General features: G+C 54.9%; 1 protein-coding gene across 1 annotated transcript; it reads left to right on the top strand.

Moving 5' to 3' along the window:
• Positions 1 to 3,480: 3,480 nt before the first annotated feature.
• LOC133339162 (nucleoside diphosphate kinase-like) lies at positions 3,481 to 22,989 on the top strand. The gene is made up of 5 exons (XM_061547307.1): positions 3,481 to 3,610; positions 12,120 to 12,240; positions 17,939 to 18,040; positions 19,905 to 20,017; positions 22,370 to 22,989. Exons 2-5 carry the CDS (start codon positions 12,124 to 12,126, stop codon positions 22,485 to 22,487), a joined length of 450 nt encoding a protein of 149 aa, XP_061403291.1. The 5' UTR covers positions 3,481 to 3,610; positions 12,120 to 12,123; the 3' UTR covers positions 22,488 to 22,989.
• Positions 22,990 to 23,512: the final 523 nt, after the last annotated feature.

The following is a 23,512-nucleotide window of genomic DNA, read 5'->3' as shown; positions in this document are numbered from 1 at the left end:
CAAGATTCCTCTGTAGAGACCCCCTTTAGCCCCCCTCACACCCCCTGTAGACACCCTGTAGAGACCCCCTTTAGCCCCCCTTACACCCCCTGTAGACCCCCTGTAGAGACCCCCTTTAGCCCCCTTACACCCCCTGTAGACCCTTTGTAGAGACCCCCTTTAGCCCCCCTCACACCCCCTGTAGACCCCCTGTAGAGACCCCCTTTAGCCCCCCTTACACCCCCTGTAGACCCTTTGTAGAGACCCCCTTTAGCCCCCCTCACACCCCCTGTAGACCCCCTGTAGAGACCCCCTTTAGCCCCCCTTATACCCCCTGTAGACCCCCTGTAGAGACCCCCTTTAGCCCCCCTTACACCCCCTGTAGACCCCCTGTAGAGACCCCCTTTAGCCCCCCTCACACCCCCTGTAGACCCCCTGTAGAGACCCCCTTTAGCCCCCCTCACACCCCCTGTAGACCCCCTGTAGAGACCCCCTTTAGCCCCCCTTACACCCCCTGTAGACCCCCTGTAGAGACCCCCTTTAGCCCCCCTTACACCCCCTGTAGACCCCCTGTAGAGACCCCCTTTAGCCCCCCTCACACCCCCTGTAGACCCCCTGTAGAGACCCCCTTTAGCCCCCCTCACACCCCCTGTAGACCCCCTGTAGAGACCCCCTTTAACCCCCTCACACCCCTGTAGACCCCCTGTAGAGACCCCCTTTAGCCCCCGCTTACACCCCCTGTAGACCCCCTGTAGAGACCCCCTTTAGCCCCCCTTACACCCCCTGTAGACCCCCTGTAGAGACCCCCTTTAGCCCCCCTCACACCCCCTGTAGACCCCCTGTAGAGACCCCCTCTAGCCCCCCTTACACCCCCTGTAGACCCCTGTAGAGACCCCCTTTAGCCCCCCTTATACCCCCTGTAGACCCCTGTAGAGACCCCCTTTAGCCCCCCTTACACCCCCTGTAGACCCCCTGTAGAGACCCCCTTTAGCCCCCCTCACACCCCCTGTAGACCCCTTGTAGAGACCCCCTTTAGCCCCCCTCACACCCCCTGTAGACCCCCTGTAGGGACCCCCTTTAGCCCCCCTCACACCCCCTGTAGACCCCCTGTAGAGACCCCCTTTAGCCCCCCTCACACCCCCTGTAGACCCCCTGTAGAGACCCCCTTTAGCCCCCCTCACACCCCCTGTAGACCCCCTGTAGAGACCCCCTTTAGCCCCCCTTATACCCCCTGTAGACCCCCTGTAGAGACCCCCTTTAGCCCCCCTTATACCCCCTGTAGACCCCCTGTAGAGACCCCCTTTAGCCCCCCTTATACCCCCTGTAGACCCCCTGTAGAGACCCCTTTTAGCCCCCCTTATACCCCCTGTAGACCCCTGTAGAGACCCCCTTTAGCCCCCCTTATACCCCCTGTAGACCCCTGTAGAGACCCCGTTTAGCCCCCCTTATACCCCCTGTAGACCCCCTGTAGAGACCCCTTTTAGCCCCCCTTACACCCCCTGTAGACCCCCTGTAGAGACCCCTTTTAGCCCCCCTTATACCCCCTGTAGACCCCCTGTAGAGACCCCTTTGGCCCCCCTCACACCCCCTGTAGACCCCCTGTAGAGACCCCTTTTAGCCCCCCTTATACCCCCTGTCTCCGTGTCTCTCTATCGCCCCTTCGTGGCCTGCTCTGTCCCTGCTCCCCCCCTCGTTACAATCTAATGAATATTCATGAGTTGCAACGCCCCCATCTCATGAATATTCATGAGCTGCAACGCCCCATCTCATGAATATTCATGAGCTGCAACGCCCCCCATCTAATGAATATTCATGAGCTGCAACGCCCCATCTCATGAATATTCATGAGCTGCAACGCCCCCCATCTAATGAATATTCATGAGTTGCAACGCCCCCCATCTCATGAATATTCATGAGCTGCAACGCCCCCATCTCATGAATATTCATGAGTTGCAACGCCCCCCATCTCATGAATATTCATGAGTTGCAACGCCCCATCTCATGAATATTCATGAGCTGCAACGCCCCATCTCATGAATATTCATGAGCTGCAACGCCCCCCATCTAATGAATATTCATGAGTTGCAACGCCCCCCATCTCATGAATATTCATGAGCTGCAACGCCCCATCTCATGAATATTCATGAGCTGCAACGCCCCCCATCTAATGAATATTCATGAGCTGCAACGCCCCCCATCTCATGAATATTCATGAGCTGCAACGCCCCCTTTTCATGAATAGTCATGAGCTGCAACGCCCCCTTCTCATGAATATTCATGAGCCGCAACGCCCCCTTCTCATGAATATTCATGAGATGCAACGCGCCCATCTCATGAATATTCATGAGCTGCAACGCCCCCATCTCATGAATATTCATGAGCTGCAACGCCCCCATCTCATGAATATTCATGAGCTGCAACGGCCCCATCTCATGAATATTCATGAGCTGCAACGCCCCCCATCTAATGAATATTCATGAGTTGCAACGCCCCCATCTCATGAATATTCATGAGATGCAACGCCCCATCTCATGAATATTCATGAGCTGCAACGCCCCCCATCTAATGAATATTCATGAGTTGCAACGCCCCCCATCTAATGAATATTCATGAGCTGCAACGCCCCATCTCATGAATATTCATGAGCTGCAACGCCCCCCATCTAATGAATATTCATGAGCTGCAACGCCCCCCATCTCATGAATATTCATGAGCTGCAACGCCCCCTTTTCATGAATAGTCATGAGCTGCAACGCCCCCTTCTCATGAATATTCATGAGCCGCAACGCCCCTTCTCATGAATATTCATGAGATGCAACGCGCCCATCTCATGAATATTCATGAGCTGCAACGCCCCCATCTCATGAATATTCATGAGCTGCAACGCCCCCATCTCATGAATATTCATGAGCTGCAACGGCCCCATCTCATGAATATTCATGAGCTGCAACGCCCCCATCTCATGAATATTCATGAGCCGCAACACCCCTTCTCATGAATATTCATGATATGCAACGCCCCCTTCTCATGAATATTCATGAGAAGCAACGCCCCCATCTCATGAATATTCATGAGCTGCAACGCCCCCCCATCTCATGAATATTCATGAGCTGCAACGCCCCCATCTCATGAATATTCATGAGCTTTAACGCCCCCACCCCCACCCCCTATGACATCAGCGTTGTTGGTCCAGCCCGGCAACCGTCATCGCCCGCGGACTCTACCAACTGGGTAGGGGTGTGTCGGCATGACGTCACAACCGCACATTATTTAAACAACAAAAAAAACTCAATTATAATCGCATCGTAATTTTCTCATTGTTGACGCTGTTGGCGCGACTGCCACGCAGTTATTTAATTTTATTTAATTAAAAATAATCTAAGTTAATTTAACCTCCCCAACCGCTTTAACGTGAATGGTTAGACCCACTTTCTCCAACACCCCCCCCCCCTCCACACACAACCGCCACCTCAGTTGGTACAGTCCAACTGGAGTATAAATACGCGGGGTAGCTGGTGACGCGGCTTCCTCTGCGCGCGCGCGACGTCCGTTGGGCCCCTTCGCTTCCGCCTCCTCTCTGCCGCGTGTCACTCCGCGCCCGGACTTCTTTTTTTGTCGTCGTTGCATTTTGGTAAGCAGAACGCAACAAACAAAAAAAAGATTTTACGACGAGATAAAAATCTAAAAAAAATCGCGCACGGCTCTCGTGCGTTGGCCGAGTTAAGTTACGGGGTGAGAATTAACGAGAGTTTTGTAAAATGTTTAAAAAAAAAGATTTCATTTGAACGTCAACGAGGTTTTTTAACATGGTGGCTGGGTGGAGGGAGGAGTTTGTATTTCGTAGTCCGCATTGTCGGCGCTCGAACCCCATTGGCCGCGCCCTCGTGCCACGTGGCGCGCCAGGCCGGCGGCGATTGGCTGGCGCGGCGGGGCCGGTCAGTTGTGGGCGGAGCTAGTGGCGTATCCGCGGTGGGAAATTAAATTGCAGGGCCTTTTTTTTTAAACCGATAAAGTTAAAAACTTTTAACGTTTAATTTTTTATTTTATAAAAATTAAATTGTTAGAACGTTCCATATGAAATGTTACGCTAGCAACTGTCGGGATAAATTTTAGGTTTACTTTTTTCATTGAAAATCTATTTTCCTTAAAACTAATCATTTTAATGTTTAGTAAGTTTGTGTAGTTGTATTTCGTGTTGTTGTTATTTGTTTCTGTAGTTGTTTGTTTGTGTAGTCCGTAAGTTGCTTTTTGCTGTGTCCTGGTGAGGTGGGTGGATTAGTGTGTGTGTCACTGTATCATTGTGTGTCTGTCACTGTCTGTGTCACTGTGTCTGTGTCACTGTGTCTGTGTGTGTGTGTCACTGTGTCTGTGTGTCTGTCACTGTGTCTGTGTGTCTGTCACACTGTGTCACTATGTGTGTGTGTGTCTGTCACTGTGTGTGTGTGTGTCACTGTGTGTGTGTGTGTCACTGTGTGTGTGTCACTGTGTCTGTGTGTCTGTCACTGTGTCTGTGTGTCACTGTGTGTGTGTGTGTCACTGTGTGTGTGTGTGTCACTGTGTGTGTGTGTGTCACTGTGTGTGTCTGTCACTGTGTCTGTCACTGTATCATTGTGCGTGTGTCTGTCTGTCACTGTGTGTGTGTCACTGTATCATTGTGTGTCTATCACTGTGTCTGTGTGTGTCTGTCACTGTCTGTGTCACTATGTGTGTGTGTGTCTGTCTGTCACTGTGTCTGTGTGTGTCTGTCACTGTCTGTGTCACTGTGTGTGTGTGTCTGTCTGTCACTGTGTCTGTGTGTGTCTGTCACTGTCTGTGTCACTATGTGTGTGTGTCTGTCTGTCACTGTGTCTGTGTGTGTCTGTCACTGTCTGTGTCACTATGTGTGTGTGTGTCTGTCACTATGTGTGTGTGTGTCTGTCACTGTGTCTGTGTGTGTCTGTCACTGTCTGTGTCACTATGTGTGTGTGTGTCTGTCACTATGTGTGTGTGTGTCTGTCACTGTGTCTGTGTGTGTCTGTCACTGTCTGTGTCACTATGTGTGTGTGTGTCTGTCACTATGTGTGTGTGTGTCTGTCACTATGTGTGTGTGTGTCTGTCACTGTGTCTGTGTGTGTCTGTCACTGTCTGTGTCACTATGTGTGTGTGTGTCTGTCTGTCACTGTGTCTGTCTCTCACTGTCTGTGTCACTATGTGTGTGTGTGTCTGTCTGTCACTGTGTCTGTGTGTGTCTGTCACTGTCTGTGTCACTATGTGTGTGTGTGTCTGTCTGTCACTGTGTCTGTGTGTGTCTGTCACTGTCTGTGTCACTATGTGTGTGTGTCTGTCTGTCACTGTGTCTGTGTGTGTCTGTCACTGTCTGTGTCACTATGTGTGTGTGTGTCTGTCACTGTGTCTGTGTGTGTCTGTCACTGTGTCACTATGTGTGTGTGTGTCTGTCTGTCACTGTGTGTGTATCACTGTGCGTCACTGTCTGTCACACTGTGTCACTGTCTGTCACTGTGTGTGTCACTGTATCATTGTGTGTCACTGTGTGTGTGTGTCTGTCTGTCACTGTATGTGTGTCACTGTGTGTGTGTCCCCGTGTCTGTGTGTCTGTCACTGTGTCACTGTGTGTCTGTCACACTGTGTCACTATGTGTGTGTGTGTGTCTGTCTGTCACTGTGCGTCACTGTGTGTCTGTCACACTGTGTCACTGTGTGTGTGTCTGTCTGTCACTGTGTGTGTCTGTCACTGTGTGTGTCTGTCACTGTCTGTGTCACAGTGTGTGTGTGTCTGTCTGTCACTGTGTGTGTGTGTCTGTCTGTCACTGTGCGTGTGTCACTGTGTGTCACTGTGTGTGTGTCACTGTGTGTCACTGTCTGTCACTGTGTGTGTGTGTCACTGTATCATTGTGTGTCACTGTGTGTGTCACTGTGTGTGTGTGTGTCACTGTGTGTGTGTGTGTCTGTCACTGTATCATTGTGTGTGTGTGTCACTGTGTCACTATTTTTGTTGCAGTGTGATGCTGATGATTGTGTGCGGGTGTCTGCACACACACACTGACACACGCACACTGACACACACACACACACTGTCATGGTTGTGGTGGTGGTGTGGTAGTGGCTGTGGTGTGGTAGTGGCTGTGGTGTGATGTTGGTGGTAGTGGTGGTCACGGTTGTGGTGTGGTAGTGGTGTGGTAATGGTAGTGGTGTGGTGTGGTGGTAATGGTAGTGGTGTGGTGTAGTGGTGTGGTGTAGTGGTGGGTGTGGTAGTGGTGGTCACGGTTGTGGTGTGGTAATGGTGGTGGTGTGGTAGTGGTGGTGTAGTGGTGGTGTAGTAGTGGTGGGTGTGGTTGTGGTAGTGGTGGTGTAGTGGTGGTGTAGTAGTGGTGGGTGTGGTTGTGGTAGTGGTGGTGTAGTGGTGGTGTAGTAGTGGTGGGTGTGGTTGTGGTAGTGGTGTGGTAATGGTGGTGGTGTGGTAGTGGTGGTTTAGTGGTGGTGTAGTAGTGGTGGGTGTGGTGTGGTAATGGTGGTGTAGTGGTGGTGTAGTAGTGGTGGGTGTGGTTGTGGTAGTGGTGGTGTAGTGGTGGTGTAGTAGTGGTGGGTGTGGTGTGGTAGTGGTGGTCACGGTTGTGGTGTGGTAATGGTGGTGGTGGTGTAGTGGTGGTGTGGAAATGGTGGTGGTGTGGTAGTGGTGTGGTAGTGGCGGTGTAGTGGTGGTGTAGTGGTGGGTGTGGGTGTGGTGGTTGTGGTGTGGTAGTGGTGGTCACGGTTGTGGTGTGGTAATGGTGGTGGTGGTGTAGTGGTGGTGTGGAAATGGTGGTGGTGTGGTAGTGGTGTGGTAGTGGCGGTGTAGTCGTGGCGGTGTAGTAGTGGTGGTGTAGTGGTGGTGTAGTGGTGGTGTAGTGGTGGTGTAGTAGTGGTGGTAGTGGTGGTGTAGTGGTGGTGTAGTAGTGGTGGGTGTGGTTGTGGTAGTGGTGGTGTAGTAGTGGTGGGTGTGGTGTGGTAGTGGTGGTCACGGTTGTGGTGTGGTAATGGTGGTGGTGTGGTAGTGGTGTGGTAGTGTAGTGGTGTGGTAGTGGTGGTGTAGTAGTGGTGGTGTGGTAATGGTGGCGGCGGTGATTTATTCGTGACCTTTTGTGCCGTGGTTGTGGTGGTTGTGGCGGCGGTCATTCTATTTATTATCTGTGACCTTTCGTGCGGCGGTGGTGGCGGTGGTGGTAATCCGTGACCTTCCCTGCGAATGCTCCGCTAATTGGCTCAGGAACTCCTCGCTAACGAGCTCCCGGCTCCACTCGCCCCCAATCCCCGTTCATCTCTTCGTTCTCACTGTGGGTGGGTGCACGGTGGCCGTGTGGGTGGGTGGGTTAATGGTGGGTGGGTGGGTTAACGATGGCCGTGTGGGTGGGTGGGTTAACGATGGCCATGTGGGTGGGTGGGTTAACGATGGCCATGTGGGTGGGTGGGTTAACGATGGCCGTGTGGGTGGGTGGGTTAATGGTGGGTGGGTTAACGATGGCCGTGTGGGTGGGTGGGTTAATGGTGGGTGGGTGGGTTAACGATGGCCATGTGGGTGGGTGGGTTAATGGTGGGTGGGTGGGTTAACGATGGCCGTGTGGGTGGGTGGGTTAATGGTGGGTGGGTGAACGATGGCCATGTGGGTGGGTGGGTTAATGGTGGGTGGGTGGGTTAACGATGGCCATGTGGGTGGGTGGGTTAACGATGGCCATGTGGGTGGGTGGGTTAACGATGGCCATGTGGGTGGGTGGGTTAATGGTGGGTGGGTTAACGATGGCCGTGTGGGTGGGTGGGTTAATGGTGGGTGGGTTAACGATGGCCATGTGGGTGGGTGGGTTAATGGTGGGTGGGTTAACAATGGCCGTGTGGGTGGGTGGGTTAATGGTGGGTGGGTGGGTTAACGATGGCCATGTGGGTGGGTGGGTTAACGATGGCCGTGTGGGTGGGTTAATGGTGGGTGGGTGGGTTAATGGTGGGTGGGTTAATGGTGGGTGGGTTAATGGTGGGTGGGTTAATGGTGGGTGGGTGGGTTCACGGTGGCCATGTGGGTGGGTGGGTTAATGGTGGGTGGGTGGGTTAATGGTGGGTGGGGTTAATGGTGGGTGGGTTAATGGTGGGTGGGTTAATGGTGGGTGGGTGGGTGCACGGTGGCCGTGTGGGTGGGTGGGTTAATGGTGGGTGGGTGGGTGCACGGTGGCCGTGTGGGTGGGTGGGTTAATGGTGGGTGGGTGGGTTAATGGTGGGTGGGTGGGTGCACGGTGGCCGTGTGGGTGGGTGGGTTAATGGTGGGTGGGTGCACGGTGGCCGTGTGGGTGGGTTAATGGTGGGTGGGTGGGTTAACGATGGCCATGTGGGTGGGTGGGTTAACGATGGCCGTGTGGGTGGGTTAATGGTGGGTGGGTGGGTTAATGGTGGGTGGGTTAATGGTGGGTGGGTTAATGGTGGGTGGGTGGGTTCACGGTGGCCATGTGGGTGGGTGGGTTAATGGTGGGTGGGTGGGTTAATGGTGGGTGGGTTAATGGTGGGTGGGTTGATGGTGGGTGGGTTAATGGGGGGTGGGTGGGTGCACGGTGGCCGTGTGGGTGGGTGGGTTAATGGTGGGTGGGTGGGTGCACGGTGGCCGTGTGGGTGGGTGGGTTAATGGTGGGTGGGTGGGTTAATGGTGGGTGGGTGGGTGCACGGTGGCCGTGTGGGTGGGTGGGTTAATGGTGGGTGGGTGCACGGTGGCCGTGTGGGTGGGTTAATGGTGGGTGGGTGGGTTAACGATGGCCATGTGGGTGGGTGGGTTAACGATGGCCGTGTGGGTGGGTTAATGTGGGTGGGTGGGTTAATGGTGGGTGGGTTAATGGTGGGTGGGTGGGTTCACGGTGGCCATGTGGGTGGGTGGGTTAATGGTGGGTGGGTGGGTTAATGGTGGGTGGGTTAATGGTGGGGTGGGTTAATGGTGGGTGGGTGGGTGCACGGTGGCCGTGTGGGTGGGTGGGTTAATGGTGGGTGGGTGGGTGCATGGTGGCCGTGTGGGTGGGTGGGTTAATGGTGGGTGGGTGGGTGCACGGTGGCCGTGTGGGTGGGTGGGTTAATGGTGGGTGGGTGCACGGTGGCCGTGTGGGGGGGGTTAATGGTGGGTGGGTGGGTGCACGGTGGCCGTGTGGGTGGGTGGGTTAATGGTGGGTGGGTTAATGGTGGGTGGGTTAATGGTGGGTGGGTTAATGGTGGGTGGGTAATGGTGGGTGGGTGGGTGCACGGTGGCCGTGTGGGTGGGTGGGTTAATGGTGGTGGGTGGGTTAATGGTGGGTGGGTTAATGGTGGGTGGGTGGGTGCACGATGGCCGTGTGGGTGGGTGGGTTAATGGTGGGTGGGTGCACGGTGGCCGTGTGGGTGGGTGGGTTAATGGTGGGTGGGTGGGTTGCACGGTGGCCGTGTGGGTGGGTGGGTTAATGGTGGGTGGGTTAATGGTGGGTGGGTTAATGGTGGGTGGGTTAATGGTGGGTGGGTGGGTGCACGGTGGCCGTGTGGGTGGGTGGGTTAATGGTGGGTGGGTGGGTTAATGGTGGGTGGGTGGGTGGGTTAATGGTGGGTGGGTGGGTGCACGGTGGCCGTGTGGGTGGGTGGGTTAATGGTTGGTGGGTGGGTTAATGGTGGGTGGGTTAATGGTGGGTGGGTTAATGGTGGGTGGGTTAATGGTGGGTGGGTGGGTTAATGGTGGGTGGGTGGGTTAATGGTGGGTGGGTGGGTTAATGGTGGGTGGGTGGGTTAATGGTGGGTGGGTGGGTTAATGGTGGGTGGGTTCACGATGGGTGGGTTCACGATGGCCGTGTGGGTGGGTGGGTTAATGGTGGGTGGGTGGGTTAATGGTGGGTGGGTGGGTTAATGGTGGGTGGGTGGGTTAATGGTGGGTGGGTGCACGGTGGCCGTGTGGGTGGGTGGGTTAATGGTGGGTGGGTGGGTTAATGGTGGGTGGGTGGGTTAATGGTGGGTGGGTGGGTTAATGGTGGGTGGGTGGGTTAATGGTGGGTGGGTGGGTTAATGGTGGGTGGGTTCACGATGGCTGTGTGGGTGGGTTAATGGTGGGTGGGTTAATGGTGGGTGGGTGCACAGTGGCCGTGTGGGTGGGTGGGTTAATGGTGGGTGGGTTAATGGTGGGTGGGTTAATGGTGGGTGGGTTAATGGTGGGTGGGTTAATGGTGGGTGGGTTAATGGTGGGTGGGTGGGTGCACGGTGGCCGTGTGGGTGGGTGGGTTAATGGTGGGTGGGTGGGTTAATGGTGGGTGGGTGGGTTAATGGTGGGTGGGTGGGTTAATGGTGGGTGGGTGGGTGGGTTAATGGTGGGTGGGTGGGTTAATGGTGGGTGGGTGGGTTAATGGTGGGTGGGTGGGTTAATGGTGGGTGGGTGGGTTAATGGTGGGTGGGTGGGTTAATGGTGGGTGGGTGGGTTAATGGTGGGTGGGTGGGTTAATGGTGGGTGGGTGGGTTAATGGTGGGTGGGTGGGTTAATGGTGGGTGGGTGGGTTAATGGTGGGTGGGTGGGTGGGTGCACGGTGGCCGTGTGGGTGGGTGGGTTAATGGTGGGTGGGTTAATGGTGGGTGGGTTAATGGTGGGTGGGTGGGTGGGTGGGTGCACGGTGGCCGTGTGGGTGGGTGGGTTAATGGTGGGTGGGTGGGTTAATGGTGGGTGGGTGGGTTAATGGTGGGTGGGTGGGTTAATGGTGGGTGGGTGGGTTAATGGTGGGTGGGTGGGTTAATGGTGGGTGGGTGGGTTAATGGTGGGTGGGTGGGTTAATGGTGGGTGGGTGGGTTAATGGTGGTGGGTGGGTTAATGGTGGGTGGGTGGGTTAATGGTGGGTGGGTTTCACGATGGCTGGGTGGGTGGGTTAATGGTGGGTGGGTTCACGATGGCTGTGTGGGTGGGTTAATGGTGGGTGGGTGCACAGTGGCCGTGTGGGTGGGTGGGTTAATGGTGGGTGGGTTAATGGTGGGTGGGTTAATGGTGGGTGGGTTAATGGTGGGTGGGTTAATGGTGGGTGGGTGCACGGTGGCCGTGTGGGTGGGATCTGTAGCATAACACTTCAGTTACATTATTGCATCGTGTGTGACGCTGTGTGTGTGTAGTCCCGTTGTGTTGTGATGTCAGTGTGACGCTGTGTGTGTGTAGTCCCGTTGTGTTGTGATGTCAGTGTGACGCTGTGTGTGTGTAGTCCCGTTGTGTTGTGATGTCGGTGTGACTGTGTGTGTGTAGTCCCGTTGTGTTGTGATGTCGGTGTGACTCTGTGTGTGTGTAGTCGTGTTGTGATGTCGGTGTGACGCTGTGTGTGTGTAGTCCCGTTGTGTTGTGATGTCGGTGTGACGCTGTGTGTGTAGTCCCGTTGTGTTGTGATGTCGGTGTGACTGTGTGTGTGTAGTCCCGTTGTGTTGTGATGTCGGTGTGACTGTGTGTGTAGTCCCGTTGTGTTGTGATGTCGGTGTGACTCTGTGTGTGTGTAGTCCCGTTGTGATGTCGGTGTGACTCTGTGTGTGTAGTCCCGTTGTGTTGTGATGTCGGTGTGACTCTGTGTGTAGTCCCGTTGTGTTGTGATGTCGGTGTGACTCTGTGTGTGTGTAGTCCCGTTGTGATGTCGGTGTGACTCTGTGTGTGTGTAGTCCCATTGTGTTGTGATGTCGGTGTGACTCTGTGTGTGTGTAGTTCCATTGTGTTGTGATGTTGGTGTGACGTTGTGTGTAGTTCCATTGTGTTGTGATGTCGGTGTGACGTTGTGTGTAGTTCCATTGTGTTGTGATGTTGGTGTGACGTTGTGTGTAGTTCCATTGTGTTGTGATGTTGGTGTGACGTTGTGTGTAGTTCCATTGTGTTGTGATGTCGGTGTGACGTTGTGTGTAGTTCCATTGTGTTGTGATGTTGGTGTGACGTTGTGTGTAGTTCCATTGTGTTGTGATGTCTGCAGTGTGTGTAGTTCCATTGTGTTGTGATGTTGGTGTGACGCTGTGTAGTTCCATTGTGTTGTGATGTTGGTGTGACGCTGTGTGTAGTTCCATTGTGTTGTGATGTCTGCAGTGTGTGTAGTTCCATTGTGTTGTGATGTCTGCTGTGTGTGTGACGCTGTGTGTCGTCTCACCGTGTTGTGTGACGCTGCGCGTGTGACGTTGTAGAGAGATGGAGCGAACTTTCTTGGCGGTGAAGCCCGATGGAGTCCAAAGGGGACTGGTGGGCGAGATTGTTGGGCGCTTCGAGAAGAAGGGCTTCCACCTCGTGGCACTCAAGATGATTCACGTGAGGCTCTCTCGCTCGCTCAGAGACTCGCTCGCTCACTCAGACACTGACTCACTCAGAGACTCGCTCGCTCAGAGACTCGCTCAGACTCACTCACTCAGAGACTCACTCACACAGAGACTCACTCAGACTCAGAGACTCAGTCACTCACAGACTCGCTCGCTCAGAGACTCGCTCAGACTCACTCGCTCAGAGACTCAGTCACTCACAGACTCGCTCGCTCATTCAGAGACTCATTCAGACTCACTCAGAGACTCACTCACTCAGAGACTCGCTCGCTCACAGACTCGCTCGCTCAGAGACTCACTCTCTCGCTCAGAGACTCACTCACTCGCTCAGAGATTCGCTCACTCAGAAACTCACTCGCTCAGAGACTCACACTCTCGCTCAGAGACTCACTCGCTCGCTCGGAGACTCACTCAGACTCGCTCGCTCGCTCAGAGACTCACTCGCTCGCTCAGACTCGCTCGCTCACTCAGAGATTCGCTCACTCAGAGACTCGCTCATCCACACTTACAGAGACCCACAGATCTGAGACCTCCTGTAGACCAGGCAAGGTAGTCAAAAATCTACACTGGGATAGAGACGCACACACACACACACTCCACCACATATACAGCAGCAGGTATCGTCAATGTCACGGGATCGAACCCACGAAGACCTCCTGTAGACCAGGCGAGGTAGTCAACATCTCACCACTGAAAGAGAGAGACACACACTCCACCACATATACAGCAGCGGGTATCGTCAGTGTCACGGGATCGAACCCACGAGACCTCCTGTAGACCAGGCGAGGTAGTCAACATCTCACCACTGAAAGAGAGAGACACACACTCCACCACATATACAGCAGCAGGTATCGTCAATGTCACGGGATCGAACCCACGAAGACCTCCTGTAGACCAGGCGAGGTAGTCAACATCTCACCACTGAAAGAGAGAGACACACACTCCACCACATATACAGCAGCGGGTATCGTCAGTGTCACGGGATCGAACCCACGAGACCTCCTGTAGACCAGGCGAGGTAGTCAACATCTCACCACTGAAAGAGAGAGACACACACTCCACCACATATACAGCAGCAGGTATCGTCAGTGTCACGGGATCGAACCCACGAGACCTCCTGTAGACCAGGCGAGGTAGTCAACATCTCACCACTGAAAGAGAGAGACACACACTCCACCACATATACAGCAGCAGGTATCGTCAGTGTCACGGGATCGAACCCACGAGACCTCCTGTAGACCAGGCGAGGTAGTCAACATCTCACCACTGAAAGAGAGAGACACACACTCCACCACATATACAGCAGCAGGTATCGTCAATGTCACGGGATCGAACCCACGAAGACCTCCTGTAGACCAGGCGAGGTAGTCAACATCTCACCACTGAAAGAGAGAGACACACACTCCACCACATATACAGCAGCGGGTATCGTCAGTGTCACGGGATCGAACCCACGAGACCTCCTGTAAACCAGGCGAGGTAGTCAACATCTCACCACTGAAAGAGAGCGACACACACTCCACCACATATACAGCAGCAGGTATCGTCAGTGTCACGGGATCGAACCCACGAGACCTCCTGTAGACCAGGCGAGGTAGTCAACATCTCACCACTGAAAGAGAGAGACACACACTCCACCACATATACAGCAGCAGGTATCGTCAGGGTCACGGGATCGAACCCACGAAGACCTCCTGTAGACCAGGCGAGGTAGTCAACATCTCACCACTGAAAGAGAGAGACACACACTCCACCACATATACAGCAGCGGGTATCGTCAGTGTCACGGGATCGAACCCACGAGACCTCCTGTAGACCAGGCGAGGTAGTCAACATCTCACCACTGAAAGAGAGAGACACACACTCCACCACATATACAGCAGCGGGTATCGTCAGTGTCACGGGATCGAACCCACGAGACCTCCTGTAGACCAGGCGAGGTAGTCAACATCTCACCACTGAAAGAGAGAGACACACACTCCACCACATATACAGCAGCGGGTATCGTCAGTGTCACGGGATCGAACCCACGAGACCTCCTGTAGACCAGGCGAGGTAGTCAACATCTCACCACTGAAAGAGAGAGACACACACTCCACCACATATACAGCAGCGGGTATCGTCAGTGTCACGGGATCGAACCCACGAGACCTCCTGTAGACCAGGCGAGGTAGTCAACATCTCACCACTGAAAGAGAGAGACACACACTCCACCACATATACAGCAGCGGGTATCGTCAGTGTCACGGGATCGAACCCACGAGACCTCCTGTAGACCAGGCGAGGTAGTCAACATCTCACCACTGAAAGAGAGAGACACACACTCCACCACATATACAGCAGCAGGTATCGTCAATGTCACGGGATCGAACCCACGAAGACCTCCTGTAGACCAGGCGAGGTAGTCAACATCTCACCACTGAAAGAGAGAGACACACACTCCACCACATATACAGCAGCAGGTATCGTCAGTGTCACGGGATCGAACCCACGAAGACCTCCTGTAGACCAGGCGAGGTAGTCAACATCTCACCACTGAAAGAGAGAGACACACACACTGGCGGAACCAGTGGGGGGGGGGGTGGGGTGGCACGTGCCCCCTCCCCCCCCAATGATCCGATCGAAATCCCTAATTTCGATTGGATCATTGGGGTGTATTAGTAACAAGCCTTTTGCCCGTCCTAGGACTAAAGCTGTGATATTTACGAAAAAACTGGGCAGAGTACAATTGTATCCTGTGTCATCTTGCACGAAAAAAATGTCATCAAACGCTTGAGTGAATTATTAGACTGTAGCGCTGTCTTAATGGCAGTGATGCTCGCTACAAACTAGGTCCTGAAACATCTCGCTTAATGTCACTGTAGCGCTGTATTTAACTGACCTTCAATTAGCCTTTTGGCCCATCCTCGGGTGCAAGCTGTAACATTACTGGCCGACAACGCCTTACTAGCTAACAACTTTTTACTTACTAACAAGTCCTTGCCAACAACTTCTTACCCACTAACAACTCCTTACCATCATCTTGGTTCTTTCGGTAAAGTCATCACGTAGAAGGGAAATATTAAAATAATAAAAATGAAACGCAATAAAATAATTCTCACGACGTTTCGGCCACAACGCAAGCAGCCGTCCTCGGGTGAAGAACAGGTCTGTCGGGGAGACAGCGTCTGAATGAGTGAGTGAGTGAGTGACTGACTGAGTGAGTGACTGACTGAGTGAGTGACTGACTGAGTGAGTGACTGACTGAGTGAGTGACTGACTGAGTGAGTGACTGACTGAGTGAGTGACTGACTGAGTGAGTGACTGACTGAGTGAGTGACTGACTGAGTGAGTGACTGAGTGAGTGAGTGACTGAGTGGGTGAGTGAGTGAGTGACTGAGTGAGTGAGTGACTGAGTGGGTGAGTGACTGAGTGGGTGAGTGACTGAGTGGGTGAGTGACTGAGTGGGTGAGTGACTGAGTGAGTGACTGGGTGAGTGACTGGGTGAGTGACTGGGTGAGTGACTGGGTGAGTGACTGGGTGAGTGACTGGGTGAGTGACTGGGTGACTGACTGGGTGACTGACTGGGTGACTGGGTGACTGAGTGACTGAGTGACTGGGTGACTGAGTGACTGGGTGACTGAGTGACTGGGTGACTGAGTGACTGGGTGACTGAGTGACTGGGTGACTGAGTGACTGGGTGACTGAGTGACTGGGTGACTGAGTGACTGGGTGACTGAGTGACTGGGTGACTGAGTGACTGGGTGACTGAGTGACTGGGTGACTGAGTGACTGGGTGACTGAGTGACTGGGTGACTGAGTGACTGGGTGACTGGGTGACTGGGTGACTGAGTGACTGGGTGACTGGGTGACTGGGTGACTGGGTGACTGGGTGACTGAGTGACTGGTGACTGAGTTGAGTGACTGGGTGACTGAGTGACTGGGTGACTGAGTGACTGGGTGACTGAGTGACTGGGTGACTGAGTGACTGGGTGACTGAGTGACTGGGTGACTGAGTGACTGGGTGACTGAGTGACTGGGTGACTGAGTGACTGGGTGACTGAGTGACTGGGTGACTGAGTGACTGGGTGACTGAGTGACTGGGTGACTGAGTGACTGGGTGACTGAGTGACTGGGTGACTGAGTGACTGGGTGACTGAGTGACTGGGTGACTGAGTGACTGGGTGACTGAGTGACTGGGTGACTGAGTGACTGGGTGACTGAGTGACTGAGTCTGAGTGAGTCTGGTGGTGTTTCATTCAGACGCTGTCTCCCCGACAGCCCTGTTCTTCACCTGAGGACGGCTGCTTGCGTTGTGGCCGAAACGTCGTGAGAATTATTTTATTATGTTTTATTTTTATTATTTTATTACTTCCCTTCTGCATGATGACTTTACCGAAAGAACCAAGCAGATGAATCCCTGCAGTCACGAAAGCTTTAAATCGAAACTCCTTACTCACTAACAACTCTATCATTTTTCATCAGGGTCCGAGATCGAACCCACGACCTCCTGTAGACCAGGCGAGGTAGTCAACATCTCACAGGGTCCGAGATTGAACCCACGACCTCCTGTAGGCCAGGCGAGGTAGTCAACATCTCACAGGGTCCGAGATTGAACCCACGACCTCCTGTAGACCAGGCGAGGTAGTCAACATCTCATCAGGCTCCGAGATTGAACCCACGACCTCCTGTAGACCAGGCGAGGTGGTCAACATCTCACAGGGTCCGAGATTGAACCCACGACCTCCTGTAGGCCAGGCGAGGTAGTCAACATCTCACCAGGGTCCGAGATTGAACCCACGACCTCCTGTAGACCAGGCAAGGTAGTCAACATTTCATCAGGCTCCGAGATTGAACCCACGACCTCCTGTAGACCAGACGAGGTAGTCAACATCTCATCAGGGTCCGATATTGAACCCACGACCTCCTGTAGACCAGGCGAGGTAGTCAACATCTCATCAGGGTCCGAGATTGAACCCACGACCTCCTGTAGACCAGGCGAGGTTGTCAACATCTCATCAGGGTCCGAGATTGAACCCACGACCTCCTGTAGACCAGGCGAGGTGGTCAACATCTCACAGGGTCCGAGATTGAACCCACGACCTCCTGTAAACCAGGCGAGGTAGTCAACATATCCACTGGGAGAGAGACGCACACAGACTCCAAAAATACAGCAGCAGCAGGCATCGTCAGGGTCTGGGATCGAACCCTGGTGTTGGCGGTTGGTGGTGGTGTTGGCGGTTGGTGGTGGTGTTGGCGGTTGGTGGTGGTGTTGGCGGTTGGTGGTGGTGTTGGTGGTGGTGTTGGTGTTGGTGTTGGCGGTTGGTGGTGGTGTTGGTGGTGGTGTTGGCGGTTGGTGGTGGTGGCGGTTGGTGGTGGTGTTGGCGGTTGGTGGTGGTGTTGGCGGTTGGTGGTGGTGTTGGCGGTTGGTGGTGGTGTTGGCGGTTGGTGGTGGTGTTGGTGGTGGTGTTGGCGGTTGGTGGTGGTGTTGGTGGTGGTGTTGGTGGTGGTGTTGGTGGTGGTGTTGGTGGTGGTGTTGGCGGTTGGTGGTGGTGGTGTTGGCGGGTGGTGTTGGCGGTTGGTGGTGGTGGTGGTGTTGGCGGTTGGTGGTGGTGGTGTTGGCGGGTGGTGTTGGCGGTTGGTGGTGGTGGTGTTGGCGGTTGGTGGTGGTGTTGGCGGTTGGTGTTGATGGTTGTTGTTGTTGTTGACAGGCGTCACGTGAGCTGCTGCAGCAGCACTACATTGACCTCAAGGACCGGCCCTTCTACCCGGGCCTGGTGGAATACATGCACTCTGGGCCTGTCGTGGCCATGGTGAGTCGCCCGCATGCTCGCCCACACGCTCGCCCACATGCTCGCCCACTCGCCCACACGCTCACCCACCCGCCCATTCACCCACCCACTCACCCGCATGCTCACCCGCTCACTCACTCGCTCACCCACTCATTCATCCGCCCGCTCGCTCGCCCGCTCGCTCACTCGCTCACCCGCTTACCCACTCGTCCATCCTCTCGTCCCACTCACCCACTCACTCACCCATCCACTTACTCAACCACTCATCCATCCACTCACTTACCCACTCACCCATCCACTCACTCACCCATCCACTCACTCACCCACCCACCCACTCACCCACTCACCCATCCACTCACTCACTCGCCCACTCACCCACTCACTCACCCATCCACTCACTCGCTCACCCACTCACCCACCCACTCGCCCACCTACCAACTCACCCACTGCAGTGCCACTCCATGCCCAGCAGGGGTCGCTCCACCCTCGGTGCCTTCGTCAAGGTGAGGGGGTCTCTCCCCTAGGTCCACTCGGCCTCAAATAAGTTCGCTGGTGCAGTGGTGGTGATGTGGTGGTGTAGTGAACGTCGCTAGCACTGGGGGAGAGACAAAGGCGGCCGGGCGTGGTGCTGGCCACCCACCCCCTCTGTGTGCCAGTAGCCTTCATAGGTGCTGCTACTACTAACAGCACTTGCCCCTACAGCCCTGCTAGAGGCTACCTGGGGTAGCTTTGTCTGTGTGTGTGGTGTGTGTAGTACATAGACACTGCTGCTGCTACTCGCTAGCTAACGGCACTTGCCCCTCCAGCCCTGCCGGAGGCTACCTGGGGGAGATTTGTCTGTGTGCGTGGTGTGTGTAGTACATAGACACTGCTGCTGCTACTCGCTAGCTCACGGCACTTGCCCCTACAGCCCTGCTAGAGGCTACCTGGGGGAGCTTTGTCTCTGTGTGGTGTGTGTGTAGTACATAGACACTGCTGCTGCTACTCGCTAGCTTGCAGCACTTGCCCCTACAGCCCTGCTAGAGGCTACCTGGGGTAGCTTTGTCTGTGTGTGTGGTGTGTGTAGTACATAGACACTGCTGCTGCTGCTCGCTAGCTCACAGCACTTGCCCCTACAGCCCTGCTAGAGGCTACCTGGGGTAGCTTTGTCTGTGTGCGTGGTGTGTGTAGTACATAGACACTGCTGCTGCTACTACTAACAGCACTTGCCCCTACAGCCCTGCTAGAGGCTACCTGGGGTAGCTTTGTCTGTGTGCGTGGTGTGTAGTACATAGACACTGCTGCTGCTACTCGCTAGCTCACAGCACTTGCCCCACAGCCCTGCTAGAGGCTACCTGGGGTAGCTTTGTCTGTGCGTGGTGTGTGTGTAGTACATAGACACTGCTGCTGCTACTACTAACAGCACTTGCCCCTACAGCCCTGCTAGAGGCTACCTGGGGGAGCTTTACCTGTGTCTGTGTGGTGTGTGTAGTACATAGACACTGCTGCTGCTACTCGCTAGCTCACGGCACTTGCCCCTACAGCCCTGCTAGAGGCTACCTGGGGTAGCTTTGTCTGTGTGGTGTGTGTGTAGTACATAGACACTGCTGCTGCTACTCGCTAGCTCACGGCACTTGCCCCTACAGCCCTGCTAGAGGCTACCTGGGGTAGCTTTGTCTCTGTGTGGTGTGTGTGTAGTACATAGACACTGCTGCTGCTACTCGCTAGCTTGCAGCACTTGCCCCTACAGCCATGCTAGAGGCTACCTGGGGTAGCTTTGTCTCTGTGTGGTGTGTGTGTAGTACATAGACACTGCTGCTGCTACTCGCTAGCTCACAGCACTTGCCCCTACAGCCCTGCCGGAGGCTACCTGGGGGAGCTTTACCTGTGTCTGTGTGCGCTCCAGGTGTGGCAGGGGGCCAACGCGGTGAAGACGGCGCGGAAGATGCTGGGTGAGACGAAGCCGGACGACTCGAACCCCGGCACCATCCGGGGAGACTTTGCTGTGCAAGTGGGACGGTGAGGGAGACACACGGGGAGAGAGCGAGAGAGACACGGGGAGGGGGAGACAGGGGAGGGGGGGGGGAGACGGGGAGAGAGACACTGGGGGGAGGGAGACAGGGGGAGGGAGACACGGTATGGGGGAGACACGGGCAGGGAGAGACACGGGCAGGGGGAGACACGGGCAGGGGGAGACACGGGCAGGGGGAGACACGGGCAGGGGGAGACACGGGCAGGGGGAGACACGGGCAGGGGGAGACACGGGGAGGGAGGGAGACACGGGGAGGGAGGGAGACACGGGGAGGGAGGGAGACACGGGGAGGGAGGGAGACACGGGCAGGGGGAGACACGGGCAGGGGGAGACACGGGCAGGGGGAGACACGGGCAGGGGGAGACACGGGCAGGGGGAGACACGGGCAGGGGGAGACACGGGCAGGGGGAGACACGGGCAGGGGGAGACACGGGCAGGGGGAGACACGGGCAGGGGGAGACACGGGCAGGGGGAGACACGGGCAGGGGGAGACACGGGCAGGGGGAGACACGGGCAGGGGAGACACGGGCAGGGGGAGACACGGGCAGGGGGAGACACGGGCAGGGGGAGACACGGGCAGGGGGAGACACGGGCAGGGGGAGACACGGGCAGGGGGAGACACGGGCGAGGTGGGAATGATTTGCGAGTGTCTGTGTTAGTGGTAAAGCAACGCTGTCGTGGACATTGCTGTGGTGGGGAGGGCCAATTCCGATTGGCCTTTCCCCTCATGGCGTCTGTGACCACCACAGCGGCCAAAAGGGAGCTCTGGACGGGTGCGAGGGGCTGGTAACCCCTCCACCTTCAATTAATTACCACTAAACTACGACCGAAAAATTTAATTAGCATGCTTGTGCCGGAGGCCCCGGGGGACAGGCTTCTATGACGTCTCCTGGCCAAACCCCATTTGGCGGAGCCAGGAGATTGAGTCTTCACCCTCGGGGCTCTTCAAGAAACAACGAAAAGCCACTACGTGTGGCCACGTGGAATGTTTCGAAGGCTCACTGCGGAGGAGAGGCTGCCACTCCTCTGTCGGGAGCTGGACCGGTACCGCCTGGATTTCTGTGGCATTCAGGAGGTCCGGTGGACCGGCTCTGGCTCCTGTCACCATGAGGGGTGGACAGTCCTCTACTCGGGGCAGGAGACTGCCAAACAACAGGGAGTGGCTCTTCCTCTGAACAAAAGAATGAAGGGGGCGTGGGAGTGTGGCGGTGCCTGGGTATTTTGTACCATCGGACACTCCACCCCCACAACTCCCAATCAGTGATGGGGCAGTTGTGGAGAGTTTCTCATACCTGGGCAGTGTGCTCATGACTGGCTCCGGTTTAACAGCAGAGGTCTCACTCCGAATCAGTCGAGCGGCAATATCTTTTCATCGGTTGCGTAATACTGTGTGGAAGCTACCTGGTCTGTCGCTCCGCACAAAGCTTCGGGTCTTTTCGGCCACGGTCATTCCCTCCCTTCTCTACGCTTGCGAAACGTGGACTCCCCTAATGGAACATCTTCGCCGGTTGGAAACATTTAGGCTGGCCTGCCTACGACCCATCCTGGGTTTAACCAGGCTGGATTGTGTGAGGAGCTCACAAATCCTTGAAAGATTTGGGCAAAGTCCCATCGGTGAGCTCCTCCGGCAGGCAAGGCTGCGTTGGCTGGGTCATGTAGCCCGCATGCCCAGCCACCGCATGCCTAAACAGCTTTTGTTCGGCCGGATCGAGGGAGCTAAACGGGCGCGGCACGGGCTAGAGAAGAGATGGAGTGATGTGGTACAGGAGGACGTGGAGCTGAGTGGACTTGCCGATGACTGGTACCAGCGGTGTCAAGATCGGCCTCTGTGGAGGAGGCTCGTGAAGGACGCTACTGGGCAGTTGGAGGCAGTCGCCCTCCAACAACAACGGAGGGCGGAGGAGCGACGCTCACAACAACGAGCGGAGCGCCGGGTGGCTAAAGCACAGTAGGGGGCACAGGTGATGCATCAGCCAGTCATCTCGGTCATCTCGGTCAGTCGACCCGTGGCACCTGCTGGGTCTGCCCCGTGACCTCCTGCCAGCGGGCGTTCGACACTTCACGTGGTGCACATGGCCTGGCACAAGCGTCGTGGTGACGTCACCGCCACTTGGTGGCGAATGGCGGTTGTTGTTGTTGTTGCAGCCTATAGCAATAGGATTGCCTAGCGACGACTGACCGGCTGATAAGACTTGGCACGGGCGTTAGATTAAAAAAATAGATCTTCCGTTGACGACTGAAAGTCAAGATCATTTTGTGTTAGCGAGATTCATCACCTCTCCCCCCCACCACTCTCCCCCCCCCACTCTCCCCCCCCACTCTCCCCCCCACCACCACAGCAACATCATTCACGGCAGCGACTCTGTGGAGAATGCGGAGAAGGAGATAGCTCTGTGGTTCACGGCTGAAGAGGTCACCTCCTGGAAGAGCTGCGCTCACGACTGGGTCTACGAATAGTCAAGACCACTACTACCTACCACCCACTACTCTACCACCCACTACTACCTACCACCCACTACTCTACCACCCACTACCACCCATCACTAGTACTACTAGCACCCACCACACACACACTGACACTCGCTCACACTGACACACACACACACACTCACTGACACACACACTGACTGACATACACACACTCACACACACACTCACACACTCACTCACTCACACACACACTCACTGACACACACTCACACACACTCACACACACTCACACACACTCACACACACTCACACACACTCACACACACTCACACACACTCACACACATTCACACACACTCACACACACTCACACACACTCACACACACTCACACGCACACTCTCACTCACACACACTCACACACACACTCTCACTCACACATACACTCACTGACAGTGTTCCATGCTCCCGGCGTATGCTGTGTTCACCGCCCTCTCTCCCAAGTGAATAAAGTTGCTCTGACCGACCCTGCCTCCTCTGTCTGTGAACCTCATTAAACAGGACCCTGTGGGATGGGCTGGTAGGAACGAACAATTGAATGGCTATAATAAAATGAAATGGCAAATAAGTATAACCCGTAAAAACAAAGTTTTTCACTCTAAATCCTTTATATGCGTGGTGGCTAGAGTCCTCTCGTCCTCTGGCTTGAGATGGCTGCCACCTATGGGTCAGATGATTTGTCTGCCAGTATTAAGCAATTGGTAATTAAATATTTAATTTGTTTTCCCTAAAAGTGTAAAATTTTGGGAATATTTTTTTCACGAACATTAATTGTCACGCACAACGAGTCTGTGTGCAAAATGTCAGCTCGATTGGATCACGGGAAGTGGGTTAAAAAACGACCGAAAGGTTTGCACGGTCGTAAGCAAGCACGCGAACTTAATATAAAGGATTTAAAAAAATTAACCCGTAAAAACAAAGTTTTTCACTATAAATCCTTTATATGCGTGGCATCGGTTTTATTTTATTATTCATTTCTGTTTTTCTTGAGTAA

The sequence above is a fragment of the Lethenteron reissneri genome, unplaced genomic scaffold (assembly GCF_015708825.2).
Source record: "Lethenteron reissneri isolate LAM-NWPU_2019-01 unplaced genomic scaffold, ASM1570882v1 scaffold_1640, whole genome shotgun sequence".
NCBI lineage: Eukaryota > Metazoa > Chordata > Hyperoartia > Petromyzontiformes > Petromyzontidae > Lethenteron > Lethenteron reissneri.
Note: the sequence above shows the minus strand (reverse complement) of the source record. Positions and strands in the feature narration are given on the sequence as shown.